The 24,192-nt window shown below is 41.7% G+C and overlaps 1 protein-coding gene across 2 annotated transcripts in view; it reads left to right on the forward strand.

Annotated features, from left to right (window-relative positions):
- The window catches only part of LOC128769210 (SPRY domain-containing SOCS box protein 4-like), a 46,398-nt gene that overhangs the window by 14,805 nt on the left and 7,401 nt on the right, over positions 1–24,192 (forward strand). The window contains exons 1-2 of one of the 2 annotated variants that reach the window (XM_053882666.1): positions 2,444–2,611; positions 8,213–9,172. In XM_053882666.1, coding sequence (XP_053738641.1) covers positions 8,440–9,172 — 733 coding nt within the window. In that variant the 5' untranslated portion in view covers positions 2,444–2,611; positions 8,213–8,439. Of the gene's footprint in view, positions 1–2,443; positions 2,612–8,212; positions 9,173–24,192 lie in introns of those variants that run through there. The other variant, XM_053882665.1, reaches the window with a different exon arrangement.

Raw genomic sequence — 24,192 nt, forward strand, 5'->3', positions numbered from 1 at the left:
TTCTGTAGTCAGTGTTGTCCGTCCTTCCTTCCATTTCGCTGCCTACCTTTACAATCATTGATTGTGCAGCCAGGCTGAAATAAAACCTACCTGCTGTTCTCTGATAGCTGGTGTTCACATCGATGTGTGTGCGTGTGTGTGTGTGCGCGCGTGTGTGTGTGAGTGGGAAGAGTCGAGTGGAAGTGTCCCCCACTGAAAGCCCTTTTTTTTTTTTTACTGTTTTATGTTCATGGGGTCCTTCTTCTGAAGTGACTGATCAATCACTTAGGCCCCGAACCTGCCAGACAGTTGGCCCCTGAACTGGTTTTCCTTAACCCCTTATTTACAATCCTAAACTGATCACGATTTGACATGCGCATTTTAAATGACTGTAACTCATATAAGGTTCATCTTACTACATGTATAAAATTCAAATGGTTCAAGAGTTATGCTGACGTGTCAGTACAAGAGCTCTGGAACAGGTAGTGTGATTGGAAAAATTCAAAGAGCAGCTGACAGCAGAAAACCAGAGCTTACCAATGATGTATGACCTGCACATGCAAATTGACAGTTTTAAAAAAAGGCTTCCAGTTTCAGCGATGAGTTTACAGAGAAGAAGCAAGACAAACAGCGTTGAGCACTGGTTCGCAGCACAATTTATTGAATGTTTATTACTGTAGAAAAAGAGCTTTAGCAATTTTAGTTTGGGACCTATAGTGTGAGTGCCACTCAAAACCTGCTACGACTGTCACTGACAGTGACACCAGCCGGCTGCTCAGTCTTGCCCAGACTAACAAACACATCTGTACATCGCTGCTATCAATTGGGGGGAAAAACTGAATAATTAAAGTCCAGATGTAGAATACTTTATTTACATAAATTTTTTTTTACATAAAATTTTTATACAATTTTAGTTCTTACCATGTTATGAAGTGAATAATCTCAGTAATTTTATGTTTTTTTTCCCCCATTTAAGCTGTTATTTGGCAGTCCAAAAATCAAAGTAAATGACTTTCAGATTTGGGTTTCAGTACCCCTGACTTAACATATATTTTTCATTTTAAAAATGTCATGTCTTTTCCAGTGTGAGGCATACAGGATGAAAATCCTGTCAATCTGATAGACAGATTGACTTGTATTACCAGTCATTAGGATGTTGCATCTGTTGAAGGGGGATCAACAATCGATTACGTTCCCAGCATTGAAAGTCCTTACCAAATCATCCGGTAAGAGGCTACAGGAGTCCTAGGAATGCCTTTGTAAACTCCCAGAAGATTTGTGTGAAAAAAAGAAAGCGATATATTGAAGTCTTGATCTCCACTTCTGTCCTTCTTGAAGGAACAGACATGACTGTTTCTTTTTGTGAATCAATAGATAACATAAGCTGAATTTCAACAACAAATGTTGTTGCTTTTAAATGTGGCCAGACCTGTATAATTTCCAAACCCTGACTTTTTCTTTCCGTTGCTCATTCCTGAACTGCCTCTGTGGCGCATTTGGACTGCCATCTGTACTCCCCTTCCAACCACCTCACGGTCCTCACCCTTCACCCCGAGGCTGCACATTTTACATCACAGTTCCACCCATTTCCTTTCTTCTTTGCGTCGCATCTCTCTTATTCCATCCACCTCTCCTCAATCGTACCTTCTCCCCTGGGCCATGTGGACAGTTGGATGGCTTTGTGTGTGACACGTGTGTTGGCAACACACACGCTCAAACACACATGCTCACCCTCATGGACTTAATTGAAGGGTAACAACGGGGTCCCCATTGTTTTGTAGATTCAAAGACACACACATGCATACCCAGAATCCACAGGGGTGCTGTGAGTGTTAAAGTGCCTTGAGGCAGAAAATCAGGGGCCAATTTTCGTTGGGGTCATGCAGAATGAAGGGGGTTGTCCTAATGGGGGGTTGTCAAAATAGGTTTCTCCCTGAACATCCAAGTGCTTTTTCAGTCAGATGAAACTTTATGCTTATTTTTTAAAATAGATGAACAAAAGATGCATGTAGGTATTTTATTAAAACTCCTGAATCATATTCTAACTGTTCTTCCTCCATGAGATTCACCAGCACGTGTAACTTGTTATGTGGAGGTCCTGCTCCTTTAGAGACCTGTGTGAAGACTGCAGTGGGTGGGACAGGAGGTGGGATGTGGAGCGGGTGTTTTTGCCTGCTGCCTACCGGTCTGGTTGCCGTTGGTGACTTTGCATGATGAGATCAGAGGGGATCAGCTTTCAGCACCTCAGTAGCTCCAAAGACAGCGGAACAGAAGTGGGCCAGAAAGTCTGCTGTCAGCTGAGATCACCGGGACAACACAAGCTCAGAAACACTATATAGAATTGGTGTGCTGGGGGAAGGTTTCGGGGGTGAGTAAAGAAGTGATAGCCTCGGGACAGATAAGCTCTAGGGAGGGAAAGAGGGAGGGAACACTGGAGGGAGGAGGGGAGAGCCGCTCTCTGAGGAAGGCAGTCTTTCTCTTCCTCTCAGTATAGCTGGACGCTGGTCCTCTTCCTCTCGCCTGGTTCTCTTGCTGCCAGGTGACTGAGTTAAGTTGTGTTTTGGCTTCCTCTGGATGTAAACATGGACTCTGGCTGACCTGCTGTGGACATGAGAAACCACGAAAAAAAGCTGTAAGTCACTTCTTATTCACAAGGTGTTATGAATTGTCATGTAAGTGTAGCGTTTTGTTAAGACTGTGAAGCGTTTTTAAGCTATGTAAACCCCAGTTTCATCTCTAGTGTGTCTGTCCACATGCGCTCAAATCCCCCATCCACTCCTTTCTCTTTGCCATTAAGTCCCCTAATGAACCCGTGGCCCCAGCTGGGCAGCAGGGATACCCCAGTGTGTGGGTGTGTGTTGAGCATGTGTGCGCTGCTCATGCCCAGCATTAAGATAGAGAGTCAAAAGGTCCGGGCATAAGCTGCAGCAGGATTTCCCCTGCTCACACACAATAATAGGATAGATGGCGTCTATTTTTAAACACAGTGTTGGTCTATACCTAACACACACTCACACTAATCTTCCAGCATGTCTGTGGCCGCTGGGATGCGACTGGAGGGTGTTTGTGTGGTCAATCCTGGGACTGAGAGATAGCTGCTTTCTTTTCTGACTTAATTCTTTTGTTTTGTCAGCTGCAAACCCTCGGTCTCTTTCTCTTCACTGCCTTCTTTGTTTGCAACTGCTGCCATTTGTTTTATTTGTCCATAAAAAAAATCCTCACAATTGCTCCTGTCTCCGTATTTTAATTTTACTTTTATTTGTCTTCCCTCTCTGTCTAAAAGTAAATAGTAATTTATTACCCCAGGGCACTGCTTTGTGACTTCAATTTCATGTTATAGTCAGTGGAAAGCTATAGTAATGAAGTAAAGCATACTAAGTGATGAATATTATTTAACGCTTTTAGTTTATTACCATATTTGAAGTGATTCTTATAACACAAAAATTCCCGTTTTTGCACCTTACAAGACATTGGGCATTCAATACAATAGCACGTACATACAATGTACGGTACATGCTACATACTACTTGCTTAATATTTATAATAAGTGTGCTTCCTGTAATACTCAGAGGAAGTGCAATAGGAAGTGGCGTCACCCAATGTAGGGTTTCCAAGTCACGGAAACTTCTCTACCATGAATACGCAATCCAAGATGGCTTCCCCATTGGTAAACAGGAAGTAGAAGCTTTGAATCAATGTAATAGGCTGAAGAAAACAAACACATTCTGCAAATGTGTGTTTCCTTTTCAACAGAGGGTTTACTCTTTGCAAACAAGTGCCGTCTAGAACCCTGCAAGTTGTATTCCAGACCCTTATGACGTCCTTTTATGATTGTGAACCATTCTAAACCATTTTTGTTTTCCAAAGTCTTTAGTAACAGATATGTAAATGTAGCTTCACGTTTATTTCGTATGTCTGAGTAGAAGTAAATTAGTAAATGGCACTTCTTCTGGTGATTCGTCCTCTTCGGCATGGACTTGTCTAATATATTTTACTTATATTTACATCGTTTATTATTTGTTTAGTTTTTTTTTTTTTTTTTTGTTTTTTTTTTTTACAAGAAATTGGTAGTTTAGAGACCAAAAAAATTATAATAAACTTTGTAATTAAATGTACTTTGTAATTCTTATTTGGCGTGACAGGTGACACCCATTGCAATATTACATTTTCTAAAAAAACCCCAACACTTTCACTGGCAGATTTTGTTTGTATTCTTATTTTGCTAAGTTAAAGAGTGAAATATTGTCGTAAATAAACTGCTGTTGATGCATGTGGCTGGTGAGCTGATTGTAAATTTTATATTGGTAAGTGTAGTGCTTCCCGTTGCATGTTTTTCATTGAGATGTTATTGTCAAGGGCAAAAAATAAAATATTTTTTTTCACTTAAATTACATTTGGTTCTTAATAGAGTGCACCAGGACTTTAATTTTAAGTTTCATCACCGCCAGGGTTATGAATCTGCCATATAAATCTACTACACAGATGACGTTGCAGTAGCTGTGTGCATAATATATAGATTTACCAAGGTGTTCGAGAGGTGCACTCAATCACTGCGAAGCTAATGGTCTTCTAGGAGGGGATGAAGCTTTTCGTGTACGGAAGAAGATCTCTCTGTTGCAATAGAATGCAATTCCGTAGTTTCTTGACAGAAGAATTACAGTTATTGCCGCAAACACTGTGCCAGCTTGCAACAGAGCTGAGGTTACTACGCAACCATGGCTGTGAATAAAAAGGGTCACAGGTCAAAAGCTTCCTCAGACTGACGATTCATTTTTGTGGGAAATTATCTCAAGATTCTCTGGTTCACTCCTTATTCATAAATAATAGTTATTTGGCGGCATCAAGTGAAAAGTTGAAAATGGTGGGTGGAGCTTCTTCTGAGCGAATACACAAGTCAATTTGCACTTCGTCTGAGCTGGTTTACGCCTGTCAGGGAGAGCACTGGTGCTCATTTGTGCACGCAGTGGTTTTGGAAATTGCTTGTTTACAGTGCTTTCGCTGCTCACTGAGATGCCATAGATTGCAGTTTTGGTTGAAGCTGGGGAATTTGGTGGCTGTCTTGAGGTAATATTGACCTATCATCATGGTGTTTCAAATTTGACAGTGTGGTGAAATCCTTCTTTGAAAGTGCTGCAACACATCAGTCTACACTAGTCATGGAAACAGAGAAACAGAGGTGTGTTGCTTAGGAAAGCCCTATTAGGCATGTGTGATTACATGTGATCTGTCTGCCCAAAAGTGTCAGCAGCAATGGAAAGTGGAAGAAGTGAACTCTCTGTGAATCATTCCGGGCGTCATAGGAATGAGGCAACGTTCCTGTGAGTTAGCTGCGACAGTTCATTCACTTATGTAATGGCACCTATGAAGTCATTCTGACATTTATAACCTTTCTACAACCTCTGTCGTTTGGTAGAAGTGTGGACACAGGTTGGTTTGTTTTTTATTCATGCAGCTTATGTTTCTGCAATAAAGAGAATTATTTATTTAGCTATAGTGTACTGTTTTGCTAAATAAACACCTTTTTATGTTAACAATTAAATTCAGTGTAGCGTTTTCAGACAGTGAGGGCACCTGGAGTGTGGGTTCGTCCATCCGCTGAGCGTCCCCATGACTAACATCCCGGCTAGACTGAGGTACTTGGCAAGGTCTTAAATTTGTCAGAAGCACGTTCCACAAAAATTTATTTTCCACGATATTCCCCCTGGAAGGGGGGAAGATAAGAGTTGAATTGTTATCCTAACTACCCTTTGTCACACTTCACTACATGTTCACAGGGCAAACTATAAGGGACAAAATATGACAATAAATAAATGATTTAATAAATGCTAAAATAAAACTGGTGAGCACTGGTGGGGCTCATAATGGGGCTGGAAGTGAGTGGTGGGAGATATTTTTAAAGGATGTCGCAAAATTGTGTACCAGGCCGTATTTCTGTGAAATCCCTGAGCATATGTGTCCCATGGGCTGTAAGTTTAACCCTAACTAATTTTCTGTCTGGCCCTAACTTGACCCTATCTTCCTTGCGTGGCTGCTTTTGATACCGACCCATTCGTCGTTTTATAATCATCCCCTAAAGAAGAAAACTCCTTGTTCTGATGGTTACCAAGTTCACAGAAAAATGAGTTGGCTAGCAAAGAAAGCGGGAGATGAAGAGAGAAGGTAAACAACAGATGGTAGCATGTTTCCTCTAGTCACAGCAGAGGACAGTGTGCCAGCCCACCAACCATTTAGGAGGGTTACTACGCAACGATCGCTGTGACGAAACAAGGTCATAGGTCAATTGCCTTCTTGATGACAGCCCGATACACCAGACTGCTATTCCCACTCTGCGCCAGACGGCCACACATACGCTCACACGCTGTGATGGTTTGTACAGTGTTTTTTTGCGCGACGATTGGGAGTGACGGTTCTGGAATCTTTCATGTGGCGTCCCACCTGCCAGACGCGATGACACACACCAAAGCAGCTGTCGGTGTGTCCGAGAACTGAACCTTGGCAGGCTGAGGAGTGAAATGAGTTGGGGCTCCCGTTGGCAGCCAAATGCCCGTGATCTCATTCTAAGAGACAGTGAGGAAAGTGACACACAGCTGTGTATATGTACCGTAATGCTCTGTTGGTTTTAAAGTCGGCACTGATAAATTTAGTGATGGGTTGTTACTTATTTCTATTTATCCTGATGCCATAGACGACATTGAACACATCACATTGTGGTATTAACATTTGTGATTGTTGTTTTTTAGCTTGAATTATTACATTTTACACTACAAAAAAGTGCATTTTCAGCGTATAAAAGAACCTTAAATCTATATAAAAATCTATAAATATGCAGTTTAGTCTCCCTCATCTCTGACGGCAATGTTGATAATGATATGTAAGGAGGTTAAATGAGTCTGAATGAGGTAAACAGGCAGCTGATGATGTAGACACAGAAGGTTGTGTCATGCACTTCCCCGTCTGACTGAAGAGTGATTCTTTTCCTGTGAACTGAAAGCACCCGCTGCCATTCCTGGAAGAGAACAATTCAACCACACAATCATCACACTCCGTCTACCATCACACACTGAGGTGTGTGTCCGGCAAGTCTCTTCTCAAATATATATATATATTTATATTGAGCTACACTGTTTCCTGTGTCAAATTATTGTCAGCATTATGTGTGTTTTTAACTCTCAGTCTATTAGGGATAATGCCATAAACTATTAAGTTTAAAAGGTTCTAATTTCTTTTTCATATTCCCATAGATAACTTATGTGTGTTTATTTTATGGCCCATTTGGTGAAATTCTTTTGACCAAATTTTTAAGACTTCTCCACTGTTTTTTTTCAATGCGTTTGTGCTTCTTGTAATAGTATTGTAATAGTAAAATAAATCATTTGCTTTTTTGCTTGTTTTTTGCCCCAAAACTAAACCAAATAATGTGTATTTTAGACAATGCAAAGCAACATACTGTACTCGGTGGAGAAATACATGTGTAAAATGTTGCTGTATTTTATTTTCTCTGTATCCTGTCATATCTTCTATTAACATGTCCGACACACATTTGGGTGAAAATGTCTTTTTAGAATGAACTTCTTTGTCTGAAGATTTGAATGAATGCAATAAACGGCTATTGATGTCGCACCATCTCTGTATAAGCCTTTTGCTGCTGGAGCTTGAGGTCATTTTGGGTGTTTGTCTTCTCTTGTGGTTCAGTCAAGGGAATTAAGACTGGAATCAGACGCGCAAATGTTGAGTGTTAACAACAGACTCAGTGTTTCACTGTGGGATCATGTTGGGTTACGCTTTCGTCTTGCTATTGTCAGTAACAGAACATCTGTAAAGTCAGTCTTGACGTATCCCATCAACGCCTTGGCTGGTATTTGGTGTGTTTTTGTTCCCCACTTGTGATATTTGCAGAGTCAGGCGGTGTTCATTAAAATCACATTTGCTAAATGAGCTTGATTACTTCAAATCCAGACTGCATTGCACAACTGGGGAATGTTTGGGAGGAAGCATGCTGTTACTGGCATGTGTCTAATACAGCATGAGTCATAGGGAGTGTTATTGTGTGTCTCAGTGTGTGCTTGTTGTTAATAAAGCTGAAAATCCCGCACAAATCTAGGAACGGCTTCAGCCAACATCGTGTGCGTGTAAACAGCGTTTACTGTCCGGACTGACCTCCACACTTCCTGCCTGTTGCCTAAAGCTAATTTTACATTCCGATTTCTGAATTTGCTTGTTTTCCTCTCCACAGGGTTTGCAGCAGCTCTGGCACAGTGACGGCATTATTGGCATGAAACAAGACCACATACATCTTTCATTTATACTTTCATCTGCCGTCATCCCTCTGCAGCAGTCTTCAGTCAGGAAGTCTCACTTCTGTCCCACCGCATTGATGAGGTAGCGCCAAGCTCCACGCAGTGCAGCACCCACCTGCTACAAATCCTCCCCCTCACCCCCAATACCTTCTACTCTACAACCATGGGTCAGAAGATCTCAGGGGGCATCAAAGCTATCGACGGCCGCGGGGAGAGTGGCGGCTCCCCTTCCTACAGGCCCACAGCTCACCGTCGGCAACACCTGGAATTTAGAGGACCTGATTTCTCCAAGCCCCCGAGGCTGGACCTGCTGCTGGACATGCCATGCGCCGGATTAGAAACACAACTAAGGCACGCTTGGAACCCGGATGATCGCTCGCTGAACATTTTTATCAAAGACGAAGATAAGTTGACATTTCACCGTCACCCCGTGGCCCAGAGCACGGACTGCATCCGGGGACGAGTCGGATACACCAGGGGTCTCCATGTTTGGAAGATTCACTGGCCTTCCCGACAGCGCGGCACGCATGCCGTAGTGGGAGTGGCCACTACTGAAGCACCTTTACATTCTGTAGGCTACACCGCATTAGTGGGCTCAGACTGTGAGTCTTGGGGATGGGATCTGGGACGTAACAGACTCTACCATGACAGTAAGAACCGCTCCCACAGCTCGTTGCCTACATACCCCTCGTTTCTGGAGCCGGAGGAGTCCTTCACCCTGCCTGACTCACTTCTAGTGATTCTAGATATGGACGAAGGGACGCTGAGCTTCATGGTAGAAGGACAGTATCTTGGTGTGGCGTTCAGAGGACTAAAAGGCAAGAAGCTACATCCCATCGTCAGCGCTGTGTGGGGACATTGCGAGATATCCATGAAGTACATCAATGGCCTTGACCGTGAGTATCCATTTATATTTGACAGATCATGTTTTAGGTTTTTGTGCGGACAGGAAGATGTCTGATCATGACATATGCTCGATCAGCACTTGACCTCATGTCAGTAAGCCTGCCCTTTCCAAGTGTATTCACAATTGCTAGGTTAAAATTCTAGGTTATGTTTGGCTCTCACGTGTTATGTATGTGTTCCGTGTTTCAAGTCTGAGACTTAAATGAGCGGTAAACATGCCACATCCTGCTAAAATTGAAGGCCTAAATTTGCGACTGCTAGTTATCTCTCGCAGTCCCCCAATTTTCACTTCCCGAACCATCCGCTAGATTTCACGGTTCATCCCTGAGCTGAGCAAGCGTAGAGAATAAGAGGAATATTGAGTCCTTTGAAACCCTCTTGGTGTGGCAGGCTCTCATACTTCATGCTGTGAATTGAGGAAAATGTGTGAAGCTTAAAGCACAGAGATGGGTGGAGGGTGAAGGCTTCTCCTGATAGTCTGCTCTCTCTTTAAGATTGAAAGAGTGAGAGTGTGTAGTTAAGTGTGTTATCTCCATGAGGACCTCATTTCAAAGTTTTTAGTGAAGACATTTATGTTAACACAATCTGCAAAGTTGGAGTGTTTTCCCATATGAGGCGAAATGCTCAGTCATTGCGTCGAGTATAAGTAGTGAGGAAATAAGAGGTCAAGGAGGATCACTTCTGGTATTTGTCAGTCACACCAGTATTTGCCATCAAAATGTTTATATTTTAATGAACTAATATCAGGTCTGGTTGATGGCAATCTGTGACCATCTAAACATCTAACACGAATGCCTGCGTGGCTGTAAGCAAACAGGAGGACATTTTCTTTTTTAAAGGGGAAGCAGTGAGTTGGAGCCAATCCTACATTTGGCACGTGTCTGGGGGAAACCTATCTAATAATGACAATTTAAAACTGAGGAGGTTGACTGTTCACAAACGGCAAAGAGCTTCCCACAGAACCATTTTGTTTGTAACATCAAACACTGTTCTGTCACTTTTATTTTGGGTTAAACTGAGATGGTGAGTGAGAGCGAGGATGTGTGCTTCAAAGATGTTTGTAGCTTTGTGTCAGCTAATGAAAGATGTTGTGTTCATATTCCAGTAAGGTCAACATCTATTGCCGTTGTTGTGATGTGACAATTTTTCTTCTTTTATTGAGATCGACCTGGTCCATCTGTGTGCAGAGAAATAACTCAAAAACAGATTAATGTATTTCACGGAATTTTTAGGACATGTTACGTTACAGGTTGCATTACGGTTGGTGTTCCGACTTACTTCCGTGTTATGCTTCTTTGTTTGTTGCTACTGCACTATGCCACATGATTCGCAGTCAATTGGTGTTGATGCCTGAAATGGCTACAATTTTATGTGCTATTTTTTGATACGGGAAATATTGGAAAGAAAAAGAGCTATTGCTGAGTGGATGTTGCCTAAATTGTCAGTTGGTGTGAGTAGTTGTCTGCAAGTGTCAAGTGATGGACCATTGACCTGTCCGGGTCATATATAGTCATGTCCACATGGGGTCCACAATCCTGAAGTTTGATATGCTGAGATTATCATTGGGTAATTAAATGGCAAGCCTTCGCTTGCTTTCCAGAATGCTAAAATTCCAGAATAAAATTTGACAGACAGAATTTGAAATCATGAACATAAGTTGGGGAAATATCACCGTGTTTAAAACGAAACCACCAGCAAACAGAGATCAGTCTGTTCCGCTGAGGCCATTTGAGGGTGTTTAGTTGGAGTCCTTAATATGAAGCAGAGATATGTGGTTTTAGCTGTATTCCTAGAGTCCATCACAGTGGTATGAGTTCGTAGCCTACAGCTCTGAGGTTATTTTGTCTTAGTTGGTGCATCTTTCAGTATCACTTTCCAGTTGACGGGTCCAGTCTGCCTTGAGGATTTAGTGAGAATAAACTGGCTGTGATGCAGCCATCATAACAAACAGCAGGTCACTCTGTTTATTTATATTTGTTTATCCCCCTCTAAAATTGTGTTGTAACTTACAGACTTGTTTCATGCACCATACAAATCTGTATGTTTGGACATGAAAATTCCTGTGGGTTGGTCCTTTAATGGCGATTCACAAGTATTGGATTGTTGTGAATTATTGTCAGAAGTGGAAGCAGCCCGGCTGCGGGGTATTAAAAAAAGATTTATGGAGGAAGGCGCTCTCCGTAGCCAACTGTTTGGGCTCACTGCACTGTGAGCAGTTGATCATCCCTTCTCACATGATTGCTCCCACTTATGTAGTTAGACTTGTGAGACACAACATGAACCGGGCTCTGGGGTGAATGTGTGATTGTGAGGGGGTGGAAGACCACAGCTGAGGTCAGATGGGTCGACTCCTCCAGCACCAAAGCAGTGGTTGAGGGTGTCGAACGATGAGAAATTGTATGTCTCTCTCGTGATTTTCCTGCTGTCTTGCGTCCCCAAGGATTAAATTATGATATATTGATTATGTAATATATAAAAAGAGCAGGTAATATGCTCCAATATTTTCATTTTTTACGTTAATTTTTTTAAAATTATAGTCCTAGTTCTGCTCTGTGTGTCTTTATGGCAACAGCGGTTCACTTACAGTGTGTCCTTAATTGACTGCCGCAGACGATGACTGAGAAAAGGTTTTTTTAAATGTTTTCCAGGGGCCGTTTTTCTTAAATTACTACTGTCTGAAGTGTTTCCTGCTGGTGATGTCATGTCAGACTGTTGTACACCGGCTTCTGGGCAGATGATATCAAACACTTGGGATATGATTCAAGTTCACAGCTCAGACAATTTTACTGTCCATCTGACCGTCTCAGAGGATAAGTCATCGCGTCCGGGAAGTAAAACACAAATTTGGAGAAGAATAGACGTGAAGAAGTGATCTGGATACAGGGATACAATTTAAAAGCTGGAGAAGGGTTTGGCTAGTTTTGATAGGGAAGTCTTGCTGCCTTTCGTGATCGATTTATTTGCCATGATAATGTTATTTAGGTCTCACATTCCAGCACATCCATCCATCAATAAATGGTGACCCACTTCTCCCTTGTGTAATCTGGCCTGCCCTCTGACCTTTCTCATCTATTTAGTCTGCATCACATCAGCTCACATGCTGTGGAGCATAGTGAAACCAGCTGCTGCTTCTCAGCCAATAATTTACACACGTCTGTCATTTTAAATTGTTTTATGAATGCTCCAAACACAGAGCTAACCAGCTCAGTTCTCTCATTGTGATTAAGGAAAACACACCTTCACTGTTTCCAACCCCTCCTTATGCACTCAAAAATAATTGGTTGTATTGCATTAGGGGCATTACAGTAGTGTGTAGGTTCAGTGCCTGAACGCTCAGATCACAGAGAACCTGAACGTGAAACTAACTGCATAGCACTTCAGAGCAAGACTACACACAGCGATCAATGGAGAGCCCAACTTAGCAAGGTGGAATGCTGGGATAGGTGGCGCATATTGCCACTTCATGTGAACCAGACGGCATGATGAAAAGTTACTTCATATACGGGAGAAGAATTTACCGCCTGCCCTTAGAATCTAAAGTGATCCAAGTCGTCCTGTTAGTGGCTTTAATAATGCTTGAGCCACCAACATTATGGCTGGCTCGACCAGCTAGTTAACTGAGCAATATAAATGTTTTTTCACCTGAAGCTCAAATAGTTTTTCTCTTTTCTCATTAAGATAGCTTGCTCAACAAAAATGGAGCTCTTCGATGGGGACAGAAAAGTTTTTTTGTAGATATCGGAATCCAGGAAAAGTTGCACAAAGGCTTGCAAAAAATAAGAAAACTATTTCCCTTTTCTTTTGTGCATTTATTTCTGGTGTGTCTGAAGCAGCTGATGAAACCAGAAGTCCACTGCTGGGAAAAAAGGAGAGCATCAAGGGATTGACGCTCATTTTAATACAATAACACAGGTGATGTTATCTGAAATATTTGCAGGTTTATATACATTAAAACAGTCATGATAAATTACTACAAATTTCTCCTCGCCTTTCGCCCTGCTATTTGGGAGTAGATTCAGCACTGCTGGGTCAAACGCCAGGTCACAAGAATGACATGATCAGAAGAATCGAATGTAAAAGTGTTGAAGCACAGTTTCTGTCATTAAACTATGATCAGTGGGAGTATCTGCGATAAACAAAAGGCAGAAAACTGAAAGTCTATTGAGGCAGGAGTTTGATCTGGCATGTGAGAATGCTGGCAGATCAAACAACGTTTGCTGAAGTAAAAGTGACTGAACGAAAAGATGAGAAAGACAGAGGAAAGTGAGTTACCAGTAAATTTAAAGCAGTGCCGGGATCTAGGTAAGAAGTGTCGGTAAGATACTTTGGCTGCTTATCTTCATTGGTTGCAACATGTTTTCGGTATTGATCCACCCTGAGGTGTGCACGTTGTCCTAGGCTGCAGCACCTGCCTTCAGTAATGAGCTCAATTTGATGGCATTAATCGACTTAGATCGCCTGAAGGGGACACTGTTTAATCACTCTTTTAATCTGGATCCACACATTGTGAGTGAGACACTCAACACTATCTACTTCAGGGTTGGTGTGATAGTTAGTCTGACGGGACCTGGTGTTGTTCGAGTCTGAAAATTGGTCCGTTTTTTTCTTGAATGCTTATGTCAGTTTCAACAGATGCTAAGCTCCTCATGCCCTGCGGTGACGCGGCATCCTGTCGCGGCTGTACTGCACTCACCTGAGGAAAGTTAGGGTGTGGACCTGGGGGAGGCGGAGCTATCGCTGAAGATTATGAATGAGTGAATAACACTTTGTATAAAGTTCTCCAGGAATAAAAGAAAAAGAATGTGTTTGTTGGAAACACAGGCTAACTTTTTCAGTAGAGTCAGGAGTGAAGTAAGAGTGATAAACAGCTCAGAAGGAAGCTTGGAGCAGTCATTCAATCTTGTATGCAGATGTGCTCCGGGGAGCCGTTACTTGTCTAAGCTGTCTGCACCACACCTCTCTACCATCACCCTGAAATTCTTTTAGCCATTCTGAGAATCATTTCACACCGTATTTCACTCACGGTTTATTCAGCGTCTTGTCTGGCAAATTATCTTGTTGCGTGTGACACTCTGCGACCACATGCTCATGATGAGAAGTGAAGCACTCATTCTGGTTAGAGCGATGACCAGCGATAAACGGTAAATGCTTTTAAACGCCGGCTTAGATGCTGATGTACCACAACCTTCGACCACAAGAGATTAAAGCATCTGAGGGGCAAGAATGAGTCTTGAAAGCAGGTGCTTACAGACCCATCATTCTTCTGGCAAAGAACATGGTTCGGAGATGAAAGAAAACAGCTCTCACCGACAAAATGGATAGAAACTGAAGTGTTTTATTGAATCCTACTCACAGTGCGATTAACACAGGGATATGATCACTCTCCGCCCCGCGATGAATGAGAGTGGTTGTGAATGAGCGCGAGGTAATCCTTCCCAATCTTAATCTCGTCCCTTCTTTGTCCGGGAAGCTGAAGGACTGGACTCTAATCAGCGCTTTCATTTGCCCTCCTGGCTTTACCAATTTACTCATCCTCCGAATTCCTTTGTGTTCACACAAGTTCCATTTCAAGATTCTCTTTATGCTCCTATCATATTTGTGTTCATCTCAGGGGAGAGTCAAACTCCTATAGCAGTCGCTCCTCACTGAATTTGCCTGGAGACACAGAAGCTTCTCAAATATCATGCATTCCCATGAAGAACTACTAAACCACTACCAGGGTGACACCTTTCCCACAACAGCATGATGATTGATGTCGTGTTGACAGACGGATGAGCACATTAGCCAGAGCGTTCCCGAGCCGAGAGAAACAGATGAAACGTCCGCCAGGGAAAACAGTGTGACATACATTACATGCACCTGCTTTACGCTGGATAGTGATGAGAAAACTGACAAAGTTGTCATCACTTCCACTCACACAGAGTCGCTATCACGCTGATGCGCGGCTACAGGGACGAATCAAACGAGGGAAAAGCTCTGTTGCTAGCTGTCAATTTACTGTCAGAAATCAAGCATTTAACTTTCATCATCTATGAGTCAGTGTGCAGCTGCGCCAGCTTCCTGTTTTTCTAGGTGTTAAAGCTTTTAGAAGAGACACAAGAGACCCGTGAACTCACTACTTTCTTCGCTCACACTGTCAGTTTGAAATTATATTATGGTTGTTAAGCAGGGGTGACTAGTCATCATTTATTCCTTGGGATGATTTGATTTTATGTAGACATTTATTTTCTTAATAAAACATGAGAAAATGGAACTGTGAAGCAGGGTTTTACTGCGAAAACATAGGTTTAATAGGATTCGCTTCATTAGTCCTCGTAATAAACTCCTTACATTTGGGAATGACGCCATTTTCTGACTTCAATAGCTACGCTCCCTTATTGTTTTTCGCACTGTCTGGATTTGATTTGAGCATTTAAAATTACCGTAACTCCTAGGTTTATCTAATTAGATAATTCAAACACCGTTTGAAGCTTTACGCTCAGGTGACTGTCTTTTGGGTAGCACCCTGCAGTAATATCGCCCCAGCACAGACCACATTGACCGTTGAAGCCCCCACAGTGTCTTCGCAGTGCTATTATCCCTGAATGAATTGTGTGATTTAAGGAAAAAAGCAATTTCCAATGATTCATGGCATTCACATGCATTGTGATGGAAGAGTTTTGGTGAATTGCGTTGAGAGGGAGCGAGACAAACAACAGCCAAATTAAGTTAGTCAATGTGTTTGAGATGGAGAATGGTTTTATCTTAGTTCAAACGATAGCTGGGTCGTGTTTAAGGTGCTGTTGGGTTGATGAGGCTCCATGAAACAGCAGGGTGTCTGTCCCACGCAAATACTGTTTTTAAAGTTGAAATCTCACATCATCAAAGGTGCTGTGTCAAAACGAAGTGGATAATATGTTAATAATTATGTCTTAATGGAGAAATCCAGAAAGAAACTAATGACTGAAGTCCGCTGCTTGTGGAAGTCACGTTGCGCAATTTGGCTGGACATATGAAGAGACGGACCGCTGCTGATTGGAGAGAGATTTACCTCTCGTGATTAAAAATGTAGGTTTATCATCACTAATTCAGTTTGGAAGGTGGAGTTTTCATTGAAATGGTTATTCAAAGCCAAAGAATATCAGGGTTTCCTCTGTGCCAAAACTGCACCCACCCGTGTAAAAAAAAAAAAAAACAGCGGAACGCAGACTACTTCTTTATCATGAGAAGTAAATGTGCCTCCGATTCAAGCTGTCCTCACATGGTCTTTTCATATGGCTGATCGGAATGTGCGACTTGAGTTCCACGAGCAACGAACTTCAGTCCGTTATGATGTCTCCTTCTGGATTTTTCCGTGAATAAGAGTCATGTTCATGTGTGTGTTATGCGTTACCTGTTTGTTTTGAAGTATCCACTTCGTTTTAATACATTTGATCACACATGACTTCTTCTTACAATGAAATGAATGAAAATTTGTCATCCTAAATTTGGAAAAAATGAATTTCCATTTGTTTGTGTAAATAATTGTGGTAAAATCCTCAAGAAAATTGCGTTTGTGAGAGACAGTGGACATGTTGGATGACAAATGTTGGTGGTGTAAGTTGATGGAGACGGTTATGAGGTTTTTGAATGTGGTGAATGAGGACATGAAGAGGTTGGGACAGACTAGGATGACGACGATAGGTCAAGGTGGAGGCCGAAAGAAGAAGAAAGGCTTTTTGAATGTCAGCCGGCTACTTTCAATCTATACTCGTGCATTACACATTTAACAGAAACTTCCTGTCATTGACGCATTTCCTCTTTCGGTGGAATTCAGTGTCAAGCTGCAGCGTTAGGACGAAACATTTGCCTGAGAGGAGAATGCAAAGTTTACGTGGAGGAATCTGCATGAGAACTGATGATTGACAAGTGGGTCAGGGGTGGCTGAGTGGTTGCCATGGTGATCGTATGTCCCCAATGCATCCAGTTGAAGTCAATAGAATCAGTGATGTGAACCCACTCAAATAGATGTTTTATTCACACGCTTAGTTAACCAAACATTCTCTGTTAAGATACTGACATTCCCAAAATGGGCTCCTCCATCTGACGATTTGTGGACGGACCTTCCTGGATTCGATTCCTCCGTCCTCCAATAGTGATGAAGGGGGGAGTGTTGATGCGTTTTAAAATCTAGTCATGGGTCTGGATTTGATACCATTTCTTTCATAGCATGGTACACCGCAGCTCAAGTTTCTCTTTCTTATTGGCTTGATATTGCATCTCGGGGAACTACATCGCCCACAGCAACAGAGTCCAATTCTGTTTTTTTTTTTTTTTTGTTTTTTTTTTTTTAAGACTGACACCCTGACATTTAATGGGCCGAAAAATCCTCTTTTTCATTTCTTCTTTTAGCTTCCCTTCCTCTTTTAATTATACAAATGTCTAGTCCATCTTCAAGTCTGCGTGGGACGTTATATTTGCTGTAAATTCTAATGGCTTTGTGGCCGTTGTAGCTCTGATACTACTACTAACTGATTCCTTTTTTTAGAGAGGTCATTAGTATGAAGGTGTTTTTCATTTTAATGACAGCATTACAGCTCTTACATGATAAGGGAACAATAGCGTGACATAATTGCTGATATTAATTTCCTTATGAGTATTGTGTTACTTTCTGGCACGTTCTATTCGGCTTCTCCTTACTACACATCTTCCTGTATTCTCTGGTCTAATTTTGTATCTTACGGCATTGTCTCTCCCTGGTTATTATCTCTGACCTTCCAATTATGGATTTCTAGCTCATCCATCCTTTCCACCGCTGCTTTTACTGCTAAATGTCCTCTGTCTTCTACATCATCTAATCTGACTCTCGGTGCCCTGCTGTAGAGATCCACATTGATTTTACCAGGTTTCAAATTCCCGTTGTTTACAAAGATGAGGACAACTGTGTGAGCTGTAAAACAACTTGAAGAATTCACTCCTGTGTGTGACTGAAGGTCCGTTGTTTTTCTAGCCAACACAGCTCCTGTCCAGCACTCGCTCCTCATCGAATCCAGCTCTCTCTGTACCATCCTTTCACTCCCAACTGGGCTTTGTGCTTGGCTCTCAAGAGCTCTGCTGGCCATCTGCCTGGTCACCAAAAATGATGGTGAAGCAGAATGTTGCTCCAAGTGAATTCAACTTTATCAAGATCACATTTAGGTCAGCTCTCTTCACGAGACCTTTCAGCTGTCGGCACCTTTGTGCCGTAGAAACACAGTTCCTGATTGACACTATCTTAGCAAATCGCCTGCAATCTGTGGTTCACTCACCTTGAAACAGACTCACAAATATTTTTACTTTTTATCGTTGCTGCTAGATCTACTTCAGTGCTGCTCATGAGAGTACAAAATGCTTTGTGTCGTTGGACTGAAGGTGAAACAGAATGAGACAAAATAACAAGGACACTACTTTTGCCTCTGGTTGTTTGTTCACCTTCGTTTTCAGAGAACAGTTTGTACAGTTGTGAAGGACCACGGAACTCAGACCGTGGGTGTCCTTGTGTGAGTGTGTGTAGTAAATGCACGCAACCATGCAGGAGCAATCTAAGGTGCAAGTTGTCAGCGTGGTGAGTCATTTTTCTTGTGACAGAAGAACCATTTAAGATGTAAAAGACTTCCTACAGAAGTAATGTCAGTGCTGGAGCGTCACTACACGACCTTCAACTATTGTGCTGACGTACAGGGGTGACAGTTGCTAGGCGACTTCAAGTGAGACAAGTGACACCGGCCTCATTGAAGAGAGTTCGGGCCTGTCACTCCTTCATCATCTGCCTTTCAACACAGACTGCCGTGTTTCTTTTCTTCATGTATATTTCGGTCGGCGCTTCGTTGTAATGTAAAGATAATATAGCTAATTATCTTTTAGCAACAGAAGCCTCAACCGGTGCTTCCTCCAAGCAGCTGTTGTTTTTCCAGAAAGTGAGAGTCGTCGTTGTTTGTCTTCAAGACATTCGCTCACCACTGCTCTTAATTCTGATGACAGACAGACGCCATTCCAAATACAAAAACGAGATTTACTTTCTTTGTAAAATCTTGCTTAGTTCTGCTTAACTTAAGTTCTACTTAACTTAAGTAGAACTGGGAGGAGCATCTTTTTGTTCATCTGCAGGGAATGCATCTATCATTGTTAAGTGTACTCCACACTATCGAATATACACCCACTTTCAGCGTCTTCTGTGACTGACGTTTATTAGTTTTGGGAACCAAAACTAATAAACGTAAGAGTTGGGAACCTATAACTATCAGATCAAGTTAGTTAAATACTGACTACGTTGTTATGTTTCCTTTCTATAGTGCCGGTTTTTGTTCTAAAATAGGACACGTGAATTAAAAATACTAACACTACTACAGCACCTAAGATTTCATCTGCTAATACCAGTACTACTACTACCTATAACAACTATTACTACTACTATAAGTACTGCAATCATTGCTACCTCTAGTGCCATTACAACTCCTTGACTACAACTGCTACTGTAACTATAATAGAATCATAAATAATGAAATTGTATTTACATAGTTATCACTATTTCTACTAAATTACTACTACTACTGCTAATGATACTAATGCTTCTACTGTTGTTGCTAGTGCTTCTGCTTCTAGTACTTCTAGGTCCAATACCAATACTACCATCTAATGTGACTTGTACCACTACTACTGCATCTGCTACTGCAACCGCACATAATGGTATTATTGCTAATAGTATTGCCACAACTACCACATAGTCTTCCCTTAGTACTACTACTACTAACACTACAACTGATACAATTACTGCTGCCACTACAACTACTACTATGACTATTACACTTTTACTCATGTTCTGCTGCTGGGACTACTGTGACAACTACTGCTACTCTTGCAACTTTCAGCAATACTAATATGGCTACTCTCACTATTGCTACTATTTATCCCACAACTGCTGCTACTACTATTGATATGACTACTACTACCACTGCCTCCATTGCCGCTACTGGTACACATAGCCTTTTCAGTAATGTATTTACACTATATAAAAATAACCAAAAACAGCACTTGATCATGTTTCACCTTAGACTACCACCTGGTTTTATTCCTGAAGCTGGTGGGGCTGACCAAGAGGTAATTTACAGTATCATTTGAAAGTGAAATGAAGCCCATGGAAGTGTGGCTAGAACTAGAGCAGTATGGTCCGATACAACCAGTTACAATCTGGAGTTTCTGACACACTGACTGACGCCGGAGAGAAGCAAGTTCCAGTCGTCTAGTGACAAGACAGAAGCCGAGCCCATTTGAATCAGGCTTTTCTGGCGGCCTTGGTGTTTCATGGTGAGTGACCTTGCATGGCATCACGACTGCGAGCCAACGTTGAGGATTAACCGTCTCTATCGGCGGAGAGAGAGAGCGCGTCCCCTGAAGGGCCTTTTTATGACGATGGAGTCTAATAGCTTGTGCAGCTACTTTACTTCATACATCACAATTAATGCCTGTGTTCACTCTATTGATCACGTTTTCAGCCAGAGAGCACAACAAAGGAGAATGATCCTCACTCAGTCTTTATGAAAACCCAAAATAACATGGCCCTGCTGTGCTTGTAATGCAAGTTGCTGAATAAGCAGCAGGTCCAGTCCCACCACAGAGCTGTAGCTATTACAACCACAGGACTCAGCAGAGATCAATAGTTTATAATAACCTGGAGCCTAATGGGAGTTTTACTCACATCCTGGACATGCTCACTTTATGAACCATTAGCCAGACACAGAACCATAATACCAGCTATCATGGTGTAACCCCCCTCCAACCCCTCGCTCCTTCACTCCATCAGAATCTCTTTCCATCCTTGCTCTTGTCTCCTTGGCCTCAGTTGCTCTTCTCTCTGATCTGTTCTTTCTCCTCTCTCCTTCTGGCGGTGACACACTTTTCAATTTGACTTGTGTGTCAAACATCAGTCTCCAGTTGAAGTCTCTGTCGGTTCGACTTCACTCCACTTCCCATCCAAGTGTCTCTGTTTTTCCAATCCCCCTTCGGTTCTTGTCACTTATTTCTGGAATATATATGAGCAATAATTCCTACTCTTGTAACCTATTTTTGTGTGAGGTTTTCAAGATTTGATTCCCAAAAATTCCCCACAAAAGTAAGGTACTAAATGTGAGTATGATACATTATAATTCAAATATTTACAAAGACTGTTAGATTATTTTTATTTAGATTATTTTTGGGAGGGAAAAATATTGTAAGAAACTGAGAGGACAAATGAAAGAAATGTAACATAATAAATAATAAAATACATAAATACAGAACAATAAAAAAATAGTCTCCAGGTGTGCAGTAAAAAAATCTGTGTTATGTTCTGACATGTTATTTGTGAAGTTTGATTTGAATTTGAAGAAGTATATAGTCTCAGGTGAAAATAATATTATTTAGTAATTTTAAAGAAGGGGAAAAAATCCCATCAGGGGCAAATTATTTTATTATGTTTTACTAAAAATTCTCAAACGGTCAGGACAGTGATAAAAACAATATGAAACAAGTAAATTAAATAAAGGAAAATACAATTTTATGAGGGCAATAAGAAGGCAGTGGGCCAGGTCCTCTAAATCATTGATCTTATTCAAGAGAATAAAAGAGGAAAATTGTTCTACATGCTCTGTGTAATAGTTGTGCATTGGCCCTCGTGAGGGACGGATAAATTCTGAGGACTGCATGTGACCCACGGTCAGATCTATACGGTCCATTCGGTTGCTGACTGTGAAATCTATCCTTGGACTGAACAGCCCGAACATGCCCTCGCTTGCTCAAACAACAGGGCGCTTCTATCTGTCACATCTAAAGACGCATTCTCACGAGCCGTCTGTCTCATCATCGATCTGCTCTCACATGTTTGGTCCATCTGAGAGCGTAACTCTGCTCAGCTTACAGAATAGCAAATGTTTTTGTTGACCTGTTTCACTCACACTTGTGAGCCTTGTCAGTGTGTCCTGCTGGTTTTACTCACAAGCTCAATCGACCGTATGAGTTTTTTGCTGCTGCTTCGCGCTCAGTATTTGATGGTCTGTATCCGTGCTGCAAGTTTGATCTTGTGGCCTCCTGCTGCAGGGTAGTATGTGGGGAATATAGGTGAGCGCTTCTTTTTCATTTCACGTCCTCTGTGATTTTTAATCTGGAGCCAGGCTGCTGGAGCTTCACCCCTCAGTGTCAAGTTCTCAGCCCGTGAGCAAACGATAAGTCCACCAAAGGATCAGTGGGATTGTTTTTACCTCACACCTGCTGGTGAGAGCCCACTTACAGCACGTGTGAGGAATCATGCTTGGGCGCACGTTCGGCAGGCGTGTGCTTTTCTCACCTTGCGTAATCCACTCAAGCTAAAGCAGTAAAGTCTCTTCGTGTTTTCCAGTCATTGAGATTTGTTTGTGTTGCGTGTGCACACACCGAGCCAGACTTCCTCACTGCAGCTTTCCTGGCTGAGCCGTAATGTCTGCGCAACACCTCAGTGTAGGAGCCTCCTCCCACGGTGGCTTGGTATCCTCCTGATAGAGTTTTCTATTAATATTAGAACTATTAGTGGGTATTTATTTAAAGATGCTTCTGTCTAGTACAGTGGTTGTCAATGCTTTTTCAGCAAAGTACCACTTAAATCATTTTTGGCCAAGCACTCTGCTGACAAATACACACATGAAATCATGTGACTTATCCAAATTTAAATTTTGTTTTAATATTGTAGTAAGAACATGATACCATACTGTCACAATATATTGTAATATTCTATATGGTTAACTAAAAAATAGGTTTGGAATTTATTTCTATGTATTTATTATATTATTTTAAAGAATCAGTTTTAAATTTTGACACCAGAATAATAAAATTTAAGATGCAGTGATGAGCGACATTGTTTATGCTAACAATTACATTTTTTTTTATTTATTAACCATAATTAATCTATTTCAGTTCCAGCCTAATTGAAAACATAACACTATATTAAGGAAATGAAAAGACAAATTCAGTGAAAACTATGTGGTTGAAACAACTTATCAATTTAAAAAAATACTGCCAGTCAATGCAGCGTTTACATACAAACTGTACAATTGAAAAAGAACCATTGTGGGGGAAACGCTGGACTAGATGTTTATATAGTCAGTGACTAGTTGGCTGTCAAAATAGATGTGAGTCCTTTGAGGTACCTCTAGAGTTATACACATCCCCAATAAGTCACTGGTTTACAATACAAGCCACAGTAGGGATCAAGGGAAGCGAAGAAGAGAGTGCAGGCAGGGTGGAGACGATGTTTGTTTGGAATTCCAGATTGTGTTGGATGAAGGAATGCTGGAGATGGATGTACCAAGTCAAAGAGAGATTCATGGATGTGCGCACGTGAAGAGGATAGGTGTGGCTAGGGAGGGTCAACGTGGAGGAGACTGAAACACAAGATGAAGAATTCTGTTTTGTGAGTCTTGTTTTCACTACCCAAATCTTCTATTTCCTCCCTCTGTGACTCAAGTGGCATGTGGTTATGTCGTTCTATCTTGGCATCACAGCGCTGCCCGGCAACCATCCTCAGTGTCATTAACGGGTATGACATGAGTCACACGGAAAACGTTTTCTCTAGCAGGTTGGGATTTTCACACCCGCCGTACAGCTGAGTGGGACTCACTAGGTGCAAGTGTCAGTGGCAAATAGAGCTCCTCCTCTGTGGCTGCGTGCTTTTTTTAGAACAAAGGTTTCCAAGAAACCGTCCATGTTTGGTGACAACAATGCAGTGTTGTATGTTTGTGAGCGCAGTCAGTGAAAACCAGCCGTGATGCAAACTTAGCTGTGAAATCTGTTCGCTATTGTCTCTGTGTCTGTGCTTCATGAAAGATTTATAGAGACAGTTTGGTGCATAAATCATTAATACTTATTTCACTTTGATTTCAGGCCACTTTATTCTTTCTGTCTTCACCTGTTAGTGTGTTTAAACTGAACTTTAGTTGCAAAATCACTTCAGCTTAATTCGCTTTTTTGTTTTGTTTTCATCATTAGCTCATTTCACTTTTGCTTAATA

The sequence above is a fragment of the Synchiropus splendidus genome, chromosome 13 (genome assembly GCF_027744825.2).
Source record: "Synchiropus splendidus isolate RoL2022-P1 chromosome 13, RoL_Sspl_1.0, whole genome shotgun sequence".
NCBI classification, from domain to species: domain Eukaryota; kingdom Metazoa; phylum Chordata; class Actinopteri; order Syngnathiformes; family Callionymidae; genus Synchiropus; species Synchiropus splendidus.